Source organism: Mesoplodon bidens, assembly GCF_964165515.1.
Source record: "Mesoplodon bidens genome assembly, chromosome: 12".
Taxonomy (NCBI): Eukaryota; Metazoa; Chordata; class Mammalia; order Artiodactyla; family Ziphiidae; genus Mesoplodon; species Mesoplodon bidens.
In genome coordinates this window covers 73,785,986-73,801,784 of record NC_138168.1, presented here as the reverse complement: position 1 = coordinate 73,801,784, position 15,799 = coordinate 73,785,986, and the positions used below count along the sequence as shown (strand labels likewise).

At 35.3% G+C, this 15,799-nt stretch overlaps 1 protein-coding gene across 8 annotated transcripts in view; it reads right to left on the bottom strand.

The window, feature by feature from the left end:
- UTRN (utrophin) overlaps positions 1–15,799 on the bottom strand; it is a 525,852-nt gene that overhangs the window by 238,534 nt on the left and 271,519 nt on the right. For all 8 annotated transcript variants that reach the window (XM_081250822.1, XM_081250827.1, XM_081250825.1 and 5 more), the window contains one exon: positions 10,754–10,943. In XM_081250822.1, the coding sequence (XP_081106948.1) occupies positions 10,754–10,943 (190 nt within the window). The remainder of the gene's footprint in view (positions 1–10,753; positions 10,944–15,799) is intronic.

Here is a 15,799-nt window from a genome sequence, read left to right as displayed (position 1 = left end):
GTCAGAATGACTGTCCCTGATTTGTAGATTACATATCTAGACTTACACAAATAATGATATCTTGGCTGTTCAAAAGCTATTTAAAATGCAATCCTGTAGAATGGTTTCAATTTTTTTTAGTTAATTGGAAAACCATTACATCATATCTGATAATACTGCTTTTAGCTAAAAGTCACTGATAGCATGAGTTTTCTGATTAACAAAACGTTAATTGGATATCTTTTAAAAAATAATTTTAAGATACACATTGACTTGGGGAGCTGTGGCAAAACAGAGATCAGGGAGTCATGTAAAGAGTGCTGCTGCTTTTGGAAGTCACAGGAAAACATCTGATGACAAGTAGGGATGTAGGTACTGTCTCTCTTGACCTGCCTCACTTTCAGCTGTAATCTCAACCCGTTGAAAAAGCACAGAAACAGAGTGAAAGTAAGGGAAGTAATCTGCCCAGGTGTCCATACAGCCCTGAGGCAACATACCCAGGACATCGATGGAGGCGGGTGAGATGTAGGCAAATCCTTCCACATTTGGCACGTTTTTTCCATTAAATACCTCAGGCTTCACAAATGTTTTGAACTAACCAAACTGTTTCTCACACAACCGAGAAGAGACAGTGCTCATGTGATCAACTGGAGTTCTACCTCCAGGCGAGAGACCTCTGACCTTTCCTATGGTTCAAACAATATGTGTGTGATTTGATTACGGAAAGAAACTGAGGGAATCTGAGAGTTGACCTTCAAATATATACATCTCAATACTCAGAACATGACAAAGTAAAGTTCCATTGCCCTAGAACACTCGAGGATTTAATTATTCAAGGAATGCAGAATATTCCAAGAAAAAAACAGGGAGGGAAAGTGGGGGAGGAAGCATAAAATTTAACTATACGGGGTGTAAATCATTTGAAGAACACCATTCCACTCTGTGTCTTCTTTAAAAACACATAATCAACCTTAACTACCTCTAAATAAAGGGGACCCACACACGTAGGTGAAAAGTGGCATGTAAACATACTTCTTCAGTGAATCTGAAAATCTGTTCAGAGATGATGTGCCTTTGTCATCATATACCTTTGCTTTTCGGCACCATAAGCCTCCACATAGCTCTCTGTTGTCCACATGCGGGGACACACACACACACACACACAGCAAGACTTCTGTAGACATCACCCGTCAATCAAATTGCTGGGTAGAATCTTCTGGTCTCTGTTCACAGAGTGCTCAGAGGCAGCTGCTCTGATACCACAGGAGACATGGTCTTTCAGGGATGACTTTGAGATCAGCACTGTTCTGAAAGCCCGAGTGCTCCAGAAGACTAGGTTAAGAATAGTCAGAGTTTCCCTGTACAGATGAATCAGTAGCACCAAAATGTGTGTATATACCACATAGAGAGAAAAAGACTACCAACTGGGGTGCAAGAAGAGAACAGTAGAAAGTAAGAACAAAATTACACTCTACTAATATTTAACATGGAATCTTACCATGGCATATATGTATAACTTTTATATGAATATATATATGTATACACACACATCTATTTAAAGTATTTTTACTGATAGGACTACTTGATCAAAAGGTTTGGAGGTGATCAAAACCATGTAAGCTAAAGTGAGTTATGTATATATATATGCAGGCAAATAGAAGTTATATTACTTAAGTCAAAATTTTTTAAATGCTTAAATCATGAGGAATTCAATTTATAACACTAGTTTTATATTTTTCTCATTTTTCTATAATGGCTCATATCTCAATCTACTTTACAAAAAGCTGCTTTTACCATGTTTTCAATTAATAAATATTTTATGAAAATTGGCACTAAGGAATAGAAGGCACTTATAAAACATAAATTTATTCAGCTTTTACTGCAAAGATTTAGTGATCTTTATTTTTTAATCATTTACATTCACCATTGCTTTTACTGTGCTCTATTAGAAGAAAAATTATTTTTATAGCATTAATATTTTAAAGGAACTAAGCAATCAACACCATATCTGGAAAAATTAGCATCCAACATAAGGTGATTTTAGGCCATCAGGGCAATTTCAATGCTGCTAATTATATCTTCAAGTAAGCAGCACTTATGTTTCAGTACCCTGTCAAATTTTATGGGATGTATGACTAGGAAGAAATATTTTTAAATGCAAAAAATACAAGTGAAAGTGTAAATAGGTTAAGAGAAGGGGAAAAGGATATTTTAACTCCAAGAGCTATAAATTCCAAGTGTCTCTTTTCATTCCTCCCTAATCTTCAAAACGTACAGGAAAAAAACACAAAATGAGAATATTCAACACAAATTTCCAATTGTGTCATACATAAGCTATTTTCCTATAGACGAAAGATGAACATAAGCAAAGAAAGATAAGGTATCACAGAGGAAAAAGTCTGATGAAAGACTGAATTTCCATATAATATGTAAAAGCAGAGATCCTATAAGAGGAGTAAAAAAGGGGATAAAATACTAACAGACACTGGATTTCAAAACACAAATATGAATTTAAAATAGTCATGCCTCCTAACACTTTTTCCCATTCATTTCAGTCTGTAAATGTATTTACAATAGACTGCCTCTACCTTTTTATGAAGAAACACTGAACCTTTAGCATTTCCTTTCTAAGAAACTAAATTTAGAGAATGTAGAAGGTATATAGAGAGATAAAGTCATGATAGCATTTAAAATTTAAGGGGAAAAGAATTTATAGTGTCTTAAAGTAAATGAATAGCAAACTTATTTAAACTTTTAAGTATTACACATAGACTACTGATAATTAAAATACAGTTAAATACTTTCAGTTGGTATAGATACTTTACCCATGTCAGTATTTGAGATGGCAACTGTTAATTAATATGCAATTCTGCAACTAAAACTTTTATTCATGTTATATGACCTAATATAGTTCAGTAATTAAGATCAGTTTTCAAAATATAACCAAGCAAACAAAATATATTTATTTCACAGTAATTTTGCCACTTCCTATTTTAAATTTCTGGTTCTTCAGCCAAATTTCATGTATCACTGCCTTATATTGACACCTGCTGGAAAGAACTGGAATTATAGATCTCTCACTTCGTTATCTGGATAGTTGTAAATCTTGCTTTTGAGAAAAGAAATGTGAAAGATAACATCTTAACTGAGAATAATACAAATTTTAATTTTCTAAGAGAAAAAAGTAACATTTAATTCCAAACATTTAAGTTTAATGGTTTCTGTAGGAAATTATAAACCTCAAGAAGTCTGCCCAAAGAGTATTTCTGTTGGGAATTAACTTATCCGATGACTTCATTAACTTAACTTGTGCTAATTTGGGGTATGATTATGAAACTAATTAAGCAACCTTCTCCAGTATTTTAACTCCCACTTTTCACCTTAAACTATCTTAATACCTTGGTCACATGAGTTGAGGAAAATACCTAATTTTGTGAAAGTATGCATACAAATGGATCAGAAAAATGATCCAGCTAATAAAACAGGATGTTTTATATATTCATACCTGTAGATTAAAAGGATAAAATAACATGCATTAGTGAATGAGCTTTTCTTCTCTATTATCAAAACTGCTTGTTCATGAACTACATAAACATTTTACCAGAATAAATTTATTCTCTGAAGTGCACCAAAACACAACATATTAAAATAAATAATTTATGAATTCTTACAAATGAATAAATTAAGTTGTATTAAGTTTTAATTAACTTCTTATGCAAATGAAAACACTTCTAAGTATCTCTGTAAAGAATGCCCATTACCTTAATCTGTCTCCTAAAACTTTTCAGAAAAAAAAAAAGATTCCAGACAGAAATACATTTAATTGACCAAACTGTAAGAAATAAGAATATATGATACAGTTAATAAAATTCTGCTTTTCCCCTCTAATCCACTACCATATAATAAGCAGGATCTAGGTGCTCAGGCATGTCCTATTTTATAACATCAGAAAAATAACATTGTCCTAGAGACAGTTGTTCCAATTACAAATGAGTTTGGGCAGCTAATAGGGCAACAAGATACATTCTTGTGAGTGGTACTAACATGAAATGAAGGAAGAATATTGTACTGCAGTGCTGGGTAAATTGCTTTAGCATTCCGGTTATAATTCCTCCCTTCCCTTCTTAAATCACTCCAATTTCAGACAAAAGTAATGAGATAGTATGAACCTAGTTTAAATTAAAAAAAACAATGATCAAAAATATAATAGCTAACTTTTAAAAAAAATATAGGAGCTCATTCAATGTTTTATGTTTAGGATGACGTAGTATTTGAAATTTGCAACTGTCAAACAAGTTGCCTTCTGAAAGTGTACTTAATCCACCTGTCCAAATAAAATTCAGTTCTTCATGTTTAACTATAGTATATGAAGATTCAAGAATATGGGGAATATTTTACCATAAGATGAAGTCCAGTAGTTTCTAAAATGTGTTTTAATTTTTTTAATTGATAAACAATTAACTATAGAGAGATGAACAGTTTTTGAGTAACCTACTCAAAGATTATTTTAAACTTTTTAAAAATTTACTGACATTTACTTAAGATTAATTTGCCATTTACTATTAAGACCACAAGTTATCTCAGAGGTAACAGGTCTTAATGAATGTAGTTTTGCTGTATTTTCTCTGAACAGTTCACTAGCCCTTCTCAAAAACCAAGATTTTGTCAATTGCAAAATAAAGTATGGACTAAAATAGTACTTGTTCCTGATTCTTAAACAAAATTTAATTAAGCAATTCACTTTAATGGCTTTCACAGTCAGTCACTAAGAAAAGGAATCTTTCCTTGATAAGAACCCTGAAAGATTAGATTTTAGATCCTGAGAAGCAGCAGAATTGTCTGACACCAGAGATCCTCATTTTCAATCACTCAGTTACCTTACAGAGCTTCTGATATCGAGGAGAAGAAACTGCCATCCTTTGTAAACGATGTAACAAAACCACAACTTTCTGCAGAGACGTTCTCACCACAGCCATCATTTTAAGTTTACCACACTTCTGCAGACACCTCAGAATTTGCATTATAAATGAAGAGCAATGATCATTTCCTCCCGGTCACTGGACAATGATTTGCCAGTTCTCTGAGCATGCTCGTTTCCAGGAAAGCACTTGAAAAATACAGGGGACTTAGGTGCTAGGCAAATGAAGGCTGGTATTCCTTCAACTTCTTCTCAATTTAAAAAACATACACAAACGCCACCCAGAAAGCCCCCAGCAGATGCTCACAGCCAGTACTTGCTCAGCCAGACAATGAAGCAAGTTGTTGGGCAGCCAAAACGCTGCCTGCTGCGGGCGAGGAGTGCACTCAGTAGCCAAAAAGGATATTAAGTGAAACATTAAAGCTGCAGATACAAAGCAGACATCCCCTGGGAGCAGAGATTCAACACATCACCGAGATGCATGCCTTGTAGCGGGCTTATATTAAGCGATCGAGTGGCATTCACTCTCTCACTCTAAAGAGGGATGCGTTCGTTCCCCGACTAAATGCAGCTCTGGCTGTGTTCTGTGGGATGAGTGAATAGAGCCCATTACAAATCTTGAGCAGAACAGAAGGGTACTGGACTCTAATGATATCAGCCCAGATGCTGAGTGCTAATAAATCACCTCCACACAGGTCTCAGAACAAGATCATCTAAAACAAAACAAAAAAGACCTGCAGGGGGTATGTGGCTTTACCTAAGATACCCTAAAATCAGAGTCATCTACAGGCTCTCAGATGCCTGCTTAGGAGGAAAGCCATCAGAAATCGAATTTCCAATGTTAGGTTAAGACTCCTCTAATTAAACAGTAAGGTTAAAAAAAAACAACAAAGCCTGTAATTGACTACTAACATTCCAAATTATCACATTTCCCCTTAGACGGAATCTTCATCTCATTTTATTTGCCATAAAGCTGTTTTATTTTTATGAGTAAGAAATATAAGACAGTATATATATATATATATATAGAGAGAGAGAGAGAGATCATATAGATAGAAAAACTCAGTACAGAATTTTGGGGTTTTATGTTTATATGTATACATTTCAGATAATATTTTCTACTTCAGCTTGAATACCATCATAAATATCAATTGGGGTAAAGACTGTTAGAAAATAAGCAAAATAAACCAGAATGATTAATGACTGGGCCAAAGGGCAAAGCCAGAAATAGAACCCAGAGGTTTCCCATTATCAGTGTCCTGCTCAAATTAATAACCTGGGTAAGTCTGCATTTTCACCTTTCTCTACTATTGTCATGATTCTTTAAAAGAAATGCAGCATTTAAAAATATTTGTTTCTCTTCTTTACTTTTCCTGCCTTCTCAGTCCTTCAATTTTAGCATGACTTAAAGCCCTAAATTGGGTCTTATAGGGTTGTGTTTATCAAGCAGTGTTTTTGTGGGCTTCTGCTTGTCTACTTTTTCCCTGCAGCTCTGTACTGAGAACCTATACTGCCTCCCTTTGGATAGGCTAACGATGTCAAACTATCTACATAAAGCCAAAATCAGAAGAGGTTATCAATGAATGATGTAATTAAAAATAGCAATTTTGGACTTCCCTGGTGGCGCAGTGGTTGTGAGTCTGCCTGCCAATGCAGGGGACACGGGTTCGTGCCCCGGTCCAGGAGGATCCCACATGTCGCGGAGCGGCTGGGCCTGTGAGCCATGGCCGCTGAGCCTGCGCGTCCGGAGCCTGTGCTCCACAGCGGGAGAGGCCACAACAGTGAGAGGCCCGCGTACCGCAAAAAAAAAAAAAGCAATTTATTCGGCAAATGTATAGAAACGGGAAGTAGATCAGTGATTATTTAGGGATTGGAGAACTGGCAATAGGGGATTGATAGCCAAGAGGTACAGGGTTTCTTCTTGAAGTGACAAAAATGTTCTAATTTGATTATGGTGATGGTTGCACTACCTTGAGAATATAGTAAAAACAACTCAATTGTACAACTTAAATGGATGGATTGTATGGTATGTGAAATTCCAATAAAGCTGTTATCAGAAAAAAAAAATGAAGTTGTAATTCCTGTCCCTAAACCAGCAGGTGAAGTTTCCACAGTGCAGGTAATACCCCCCAAACACTATGCTGGGTATGGAGCTGGTACGAGGGAATATCTGAAACGATCTAAATAATTAAGGTCTGCACCTATGGAAAAGAGGATAAAAATTAGGCTGAAAGAGAACACAGGAGATGAAAACATAATAATCCCAAAGCAGAGAGCAAAAACAGCAACCCCAGAAAGGCAAAAGGGCAACAGAATTTTACCCAGGAAAGAATCGAAGTATGTTAATTAACTGGCACTGATAAAATGTAAAGCTTGTATTTTGAAATATAATTAAAATGATAATAATATCTTAGAATATGGGCATGAAAATTCAGAATAAATGCATTTGAATTAATAGATAAACTGACTGGGAAGTCAATAATAGACTTTCATTCAAAAGCAAAAAAAAAAAAAATGTTTCTGCATCTTTGGCCAAATTCTCTCATCTGAATCAGATCCACAGTGACAAGTGCATAGCAGGCATCTCCTCCTGGATGTTACTCAGGTGCCTCATTTCATCATAGTCAAAATGGAATTTACCATCATATCACACTCCGCACTAACTTGCACTGCTGCCCTGACTTCTTTTCCTATATTCCCAATCTCAGATTCTAACACCACCTGGCAGTCTTCTTTGTTAGTACCCCTTCCCCCGCCCTTAGTCTACCCACTATCAAGTCATTAGGTGTATTCCCCCTGTCACTGCATCATTTCTAGTCATTATCACCTCTGACCAGATGGCTAGAGTGTCCTAACGGACTGCTCGGCTGTCAGTCTTGCCCAGTTCAAACCCACTCTCCATAAAGCCATTGGCTAGATTCCTATAAAATACAAATCCCACTGCAACACTCCCTTGCTTAATATGCTTCAAGGACTTTTCCCCATTGCCACCAGGTTAAAATATGAAATACTTAGCAAGTCATACAAGATCCTCTATGATCTGGACTGCTCAGCTCTCCAGGAGCTTTTGTCTCCAAAAGATCAGGTTTTCTCTTGCCAACAGTCCTCTGCTGAGGAGAAAAACCTAAGTGCCTTGCAGCAGGGCAGTGAAACATAAACCCGTAAATCCAAGTGATCATCCATCATTACCAGAAATGGCATGTATCACAGTATACTCTCAGAAATTAATCTTCATCTTCCATTGTGCTTCCAAACTATGCTTTATCAAAATGTACCCAAATTCACCTTAAACCAAATACAGAATAAACTTCTTCACTTTCATGAAACATTACCACGGCCCTGCATCCAGCTGTGTTGAGACACAAAGCAAGTACAATCAGAGAATGTGTCGTGTAAGCAGTTCTACACACACCCCTTGCACACAGAGCACACACTTGCCAGGGTCCATCGTTCTCACACACACGTCTACCACCACCGCCATACCACCAGAACATTTATTTTATAATTTCAGGTGCTTTTCCACATTCATTTTCTTCAACAAATATCTTTCCATTTCCAAATAAGTTTTCATTTTAACTGTTGACTCACACAAAAGGAGAGACATTAATACAAAAACCCAAAGGAAAATTAAAATTCTTTTGCCTCAGAAATACTCAGCAAATGGTACTAAGTCTCTTAAAATCATCTACCTATATGGTGCCCAAAACAAAGCCAAGGATTTTTTTTAACAAAGTGAAGAGAACATTTTAAAATTAACAGCATGTAACAAAGGAGCAAGGGAGTGAAAAATCATGCGAACTACCATAATGTGAAACATCCAAAACATAAACAAATGCATGTGTTTATCTTTAGATAGATTTTAATAGGCTCTTAATAAATGCCCCTTTAATATTTCTTATGAGACAAAATGGATTATTTTAGCAACACTAAATTAGTTTTGAGAAGCATTTATCATTCGTGTTATAATGTATTTTAGTCAGCAACCTTTCTTTCTTGATGCTGGTTGCCATAAGACAAGTAATCCTGTGCTTAGTTATTTTTATTCAGAAAGATTTTAAACATCTCTATGTACATGTATTTCTTCCACAATTTGAATATTCATTAAATATTGAGAAGAGTTTTTTGGCTATGTAAGAATATATCCCAGAATAAAATGTATTGGAAGACATTATTAAACTCTAAAACAGGTTTGTTTTAGACCTGCTAAAACAAGGCTCATTTCAAGCCTCCTTTGCTCTTTGTCTAAAATTGTTACCTTCTCGAGTGCATAGCCTGGGTATGTTTTGAGTTTAACATCATTACATAAATTGAGTATCTGTGAACATTAATAGGTCAGGCTTATCGTTGTTTAAGTCATAAAAAATAATATATTCTAGCACATACCCACATTTAGAACCCTGTATAACCCTCTAAAAATGAGATGATAGCTAAAAATTTTATCAATTAACATTTATGGTGACCTCATAAGGCACCAGAGGGTAAGAGAAAAAAGACAAAAAAGAGCAGATTGATCTTTGCTACCTGCCTGCTCACTCTCATTATCAAGTCACAAATGTATTATGTAATGAATCAATGAATAAGAAATAAGAAGTAATGTATAAGTAAACATAGATTTTTGTTAAATTAATCTTGAGAATTCAACCATAAAACACCCTAACAGTCTTTATGCATGGGAATAAGTTATTAATAAGCCTACTCCAAAAGGGTCTTTGTTTAAAATTCATAACTTTTTAAGGATAATAATTTCAAACTTAGGAGAAAATTTGTAAGAATAATTCCAAGAAAGCTTCTGTACCCTTCGACCAGACCCACACACATATTTGTGAACATTCTGATGTTTCAAGGGAAAAGATTTCCTAAGAAAGGGTTCAGAAAAATCATCATACTGAATTTCATAATGGTGAAGTTTTAGGGTCCAAGGGCAGTGGTCAGTATTTATTTAGAATGTCCACACAGAGCTCTGTGCAGGCAACAATATGGAATAATGCAATCTCTGCCCTTGAAGAACCATGTGATCAACTAGAAGAGGAGACAGGCATCAGATGACAATGGATCATGAGTTCACAAGCATATCAGAAATAATAACTGTCAAAATGCTGTGAGAATGGCACAGCATAAAGAAGTAATCAGATGTAAAACTGTGGTAAACAAGGAGTCTTCTCCATGGAAATAGGTTTAAAACCAAGTTCTAAGTGAGAAGGCCTGTGATGGGCAAGAGTAGGTCATTCTACACAAAGAAAATGGGAAATTCAAGGGCACTGAAGCAGGTGTACTTGGGGGCAGAAAAAAAGATTCAGATATGCTTCATTAGGTTCCTCAAATATTTTTTTAAAGGAAAGACTTTGTGTTATCACATTTCATGTAGAAGAAAATTTGAACCTCAGACTGCATTCACAATCATAGTTATCAAGCTAAAGACATAAAAGTAATACCCTCAAGCCTAATATTCTTGGTTGTATACTAAGCCACAAAGCCTTTGCAGCTTTTATATTAAGTCTTTATAATAATGGAGAAAGAAACTACTTCCTGTTAAGAGGAAGTGCTCTTAACATTCAGGTTTCAATAAGGCTAACTGTAATAGGGCTTAAAACAACAGAAAAATAGAATAGTTATGAGCCTGTAAGTCTAAATAAGAAACTATTACTCCCATAAAACAAGGTGTTTTTTCCTCAATTATTAAGTAAAAATACTTTATAGATCTTATTTCCAGAAACCAATTATTCATAGCAGAACATGGATTTCATACCAAAATAAGGTGACAACCTCACCTTTGAAAGGTAATAAATTTTGCATGTAGATGGATCAAAAGAGCACAGCAAAAATTATAATACAAGGCGCAGTTTCCCGTGCACTTGCCTGCATCTGCTGTGTGAGCTCCCTGGCTAGGATAGTGTCCTGAAGAGCATTCTCCCGCTGAGAGGCATCCGCAAGCACATTAACTGTGGTTTCTGCTTCTTGTATCCACTTTAGGAAGTTCTCCAGATCCCTGCGAGAGGCCTGCACTGTCCTCAGCTCACCCTCCAAGGCACTCTGTCTGTCAGCAATGCTGCAAGGAACAACACGACAGGCACGTCTCCGTTACTTACAGTGTGACAGTCCACATCATGCACACTCTAAAGAAAAATTAACAGATGGCCTCGAAGCAACCTTTATTTATTTAAGTACCTAATGTAACTGGGAGATTTGTTTATATGTGTGTCTTGAATAATCCTTAATGGAGGGGTAATGTGAATTTTGAGAAGAAGGAGAGGGAGAGAGATATAAATATTAACAAAATCACATCTATAGCATAAAATAATTATAACATTTTACAGTTCGTAATTGTACATTGTTATTCCCCGTACATTTTATTTCAGTACCTTAGCATCATTCCTGACACTCAAAAGGCAATATCAATAAATATTCATACAAGTGACTAAATGAATTCTAGGAAGAAGTAAAATCTGAAGAAGTGTTTAAGATACAATCAAATAATTTAAAGGGCTTACTTTATATATTTTAAACACTTCAGATCAATGCAAATTGGTTCTTCAAGCTGATATAATAATATTATATTTGGAAGACACTGGACAATCAAGTTTTTATAAAGCTTTCATTAAATCTACATCAAAATTAAAGTATATAACTATCCTGGAGTTGCATGATTTAACACATACACACACCTGTAAATCCAACCTTTAAAACTTCATATATCTCAAAGCTCCATATAAAGAAAATAAACAACTTAATTTGCGAATGGGCACCAACAATTTCACTCCTAGATATTTAAACCCAAGAGAACTGAAAACATATGTCCACACAAAAACTTATACAAAAATGTTTATAGCAGCATTATTTAGAAGAGCCAAACAGCAGAATCACCCCAAATATCCATCAATTGGGAGGGGAATTACTAAACAAAATGTAGTATATTCACCCACGAAATATTACTCAGCCATAAAAAGGAATGAAGTGCTGATACATGCTCAGCATGGATGGACCTTGAAAACATTATGCCAAGTGAAAGAAACCAGACACAGAAGGCCACATATTGTGTGATTCCATTTATATGAAATACTTAAAAGAAGTAAATCCATAGAAGGAGAAAGTAGATTAGTTGCTGACTAGGACTGGAAGGTAGAGGGAAATAGGGATGGACTGCTAATGGGTGGTGGGTTTCTTTTCAGGGTGATAAACTGCTCTGAAATTAAGAGTGTGGTGATGGCTGCACAACAGAGAAAATATACTAAAAACCATTAAGTTGTACACTTTCAAAGGGTGAATTTCATGGTATATGAACTGTTATCACAATTTAAAAATCAACACATGTAATATGATCTTATTTACATATTTTTTCTATCTGTCCATCCACTCATCGATCCATTTATCATCATCCATCCATCTTTCTATCTGTATACATAGAGAGAGAGAGCGAGAAATGTCTGGAACACTAACCTAATATTAAAATAGTTCCAGGTGCTGGGATTTGATGTGGTTTACTTTCCTATTTGTACTTTTCTGCATTCTTTGAATTTATAATAAACACGTATCTTTTTTATATATCAATAAACACATTCCTTTTAAAAAATGGGTAAAAGATTTAAACAGACATATCATCATAGAAGATATATGGATAGCAAAAAGCACATGAAAAGCTACTCAACATCAGTAATTATCAGAAAAATGTAAATTCAATCCACAATGAGATATCACTACATATTAGAATGGCTTTAAGAAAATGACCAAACCAAGTGCTGATAAGAATGTAAAGTAATTGCAACTCTCATACACTGCAGGTAGGAGTGTAAAATGGTACGGCCATTTTGAAAAACAGTTTGGCAGTTTTTTATAAAGTTAACCATGCACTTAAGATACAAGCCAGCAACCCTATTCCTAAGTATTTACCCAAGAGAAATGAAAACATATGTCTACACAAAACCTGTATGCAAATGCTCATAGCAGCTTTATTCATAATGGTCCAAAACTCATAATAACCCAAATGTCATCAACTAGTAAATAGATAAACTGGGGTACATGCATATAATTGAATACTACTGAGCAATAAAAATCTAAAAACTAATGATGGATACATCAACATGAATGGAACCTCAAATGCATTTTGCTAAGTGAAAGAAGCCAGACATAAAAGCTACACACTACAATCCCATTTATATGACATTCTGGAATGTCATCAACTTCAACTCAGCATTTATGTCCTGAAAAACTGCCAACAGTGCTTGGCTGCCTACGGAACAAATTCAAATTGCTTCTGCTGGAACTCAATGTCCTCCATAATCTATCACTAACTTACTTTTCCAGCTTTACCCCCCTAGTTATTTCCAATAGTTCAGATCAAAGTGGTATGTTCCTTTTTCTCTAGAATATTCTTAATACTATGTCCATAATTTTATACCCACATAAAAAATGTCCTTCTGACAATCTTCACCTATCAAAGTCCTTCCAATCCTTTAAGGGTTAAAGCTACCTCCTTCAGAACATCTCAGCCCAATTAGGTTTCCTTGTCCTGAGTTCATAAAAGGTCAAAACTCCTCTTCATTCAGAAATTTATCATACGTATCCTGGAAAAGCCCTTAGATTGTGATCTTATTTCACCCTTAAATTTTACTTTATCTATATCATAGAGATTTCTTGTCTGTCTCCCTGTTCCATAAACTCACTATGGGCAGAAGCAGTCTTCTGTATCTCCATATTCCTCAGAGTCTTTATTATAGCATTATGATAGTTTTATAGAATAATGAAAATCTTTTTATAATGTGCCTTTAAAATTACCTCCCAAACTCCACTTTTCAAGAAGCTACTGACAGAAGTCCTCTACAATACCTAGTTTGTAAATCCAGAAAGAAGACAATATAAGAAGCTTAAAAACAAGAAATCCAACAGGCTCTCATGCTAATGGTGAAAGGAGATCTCAGAAAAGAGGGCAATGCACCAAACTGGATCAGATGAGGGCTGTCTTCACCACTCCAACTGTTATGTTTCTTGTTTTAATTTGACAAAATTAACAAAGGAGACAATCTGACAAAACAATAACTCAAAAGAGGACAAAAACAAACAAACTCCATGAGATCCTAGGAGGAAAGCACAGAAAATCCCCAGGATAATGGCTGTGCAGCAGGCCTGGAAAGCTGTGTCCAGAAGAAATGTCTACAAGAAAAAATATTAGAAGTGATAGACTGCTTAATGTGATTGATCTTGTCAATCACTGTCAGGCCATTGGAAAATGTGGGAAGAATTAGCAATAGGTGCAAAGAAAACTAAGCATATAAAAACAAGGCAATTATTAATTTCAGGTAAAATAAACAGAGAAGAAGCAAAATTATAGTAAACTTTAGTGCCTGGCTGTTAATGATGTTTAGACAGGCATAATAATGTCAACACTGAATATCTACTTCTCTAAAAATTCAATGATAAGATGGTACAGCCACTATGGAAAACAATATGGCAGTTCCTCAAAAACATAAAAATAGAATTAACATGATCAAGCAAGGAGAAGAAAAAAGCTGCCGCTAGGGAGAGGGACTGTAGTGAGTAGTGAGAGTACCACTATACTCTATTATAAATCTTTCAGTATTTTAAATATTTTTGTAATCATATTCATATATTTAATTTTTTATCTTTAGAAGTTATCCACCAGAATTTGGGTGGTTGGTGGTGATGGTGTTTAATCTTCCACCTAAGCCTGCTCATATTTTCAATTATTAAAATATCAACTGAAGAAAATATTAAGAATAGCCAAATAAAGACTGTGCCAAAATAGTACTAGAATTAAAGGAGTATACAGGCACAATTAATCAACCATGAACAGATGATTCTAATTTTAAGAACACTCATATAAAATTTAGTAATTATAAAATTTAGTAAAGTAGACTATTCTTATTTTAAGAACACATAAAATTTAGTAATTATAAAATTTAGCAAAGTCAAACATATTCAGCTTACATAATCAATATCCTTTATTCTTAAGAATATTCACACGTACATAACAGGTTATGTGGCAAACAGCTAATGTAGAAACACATCATTATGAATTAGCTCTATTAAACCCTAAGAATGCTCAGATTAGGGAAAAGGATGCAAATGTCTAAGAACCTCATGGGTGAAGGCAGAGATTCCCTCTACTTGAGAGACACTTTACACTTAACAAGCATGAAGGAAGGACCAGGCTAGCAGGGGAGGGGGAAAGCCTAAAGTGATGCTTCAGAGGAAAAGGGAGCTAAGAGAATCATGAGCACTTGACCTTAGACAATGTTGGTTCCACTGGGTTGGGTAATACCAGCAGCATATTTTGGTGACCAGTGAAACAACCTGAATCCAGAAGCTAGGGCATTTATTGTAAAACTGTCAAATTATCTACTAGTCGTCAGTGGGAAAAGAGATTCTCCTTTAAAAGTATTCATTTTGTAGGAAACTGTTAAAAACTAACTTTTAGACAATGGTTAAGAGATGTCTACTTTATTGGTTACTAAAGCAAAGGAATACAGGTTTTAGATCAAGGCAGACATGGCTCCACCACTGACTAGCTGTGAAACCTGGGAAAGTTATCCACCTCCTCACGCATCATTTTCATCGTCCCTCAACTCCACTTGCTACACAAGGTTCTCCATGGTCTGAGTCTTGCTTACCTTTCCAAGTATCATCTCATTACTCCAAGCCTCATGCTACCTACAAAAATGAACCAATTACTAACCCTCAAAGTGGTCACTGTTTCACATCCAGAGCTTTACTTTTTATTTCTTTTACTTTAAATATCCTTCCTCACCCCTCCATCCCCCCACTAAACTTTTCCCTTTCCACCTGGTTAATTTCTACTTACCCTACAGAACTTGGTGCAGATACTTTCCAAACCTATAGTATCTCATTCCATAGCATCCCATAATTTCTCTTATGGTGCCTATTAGCAGG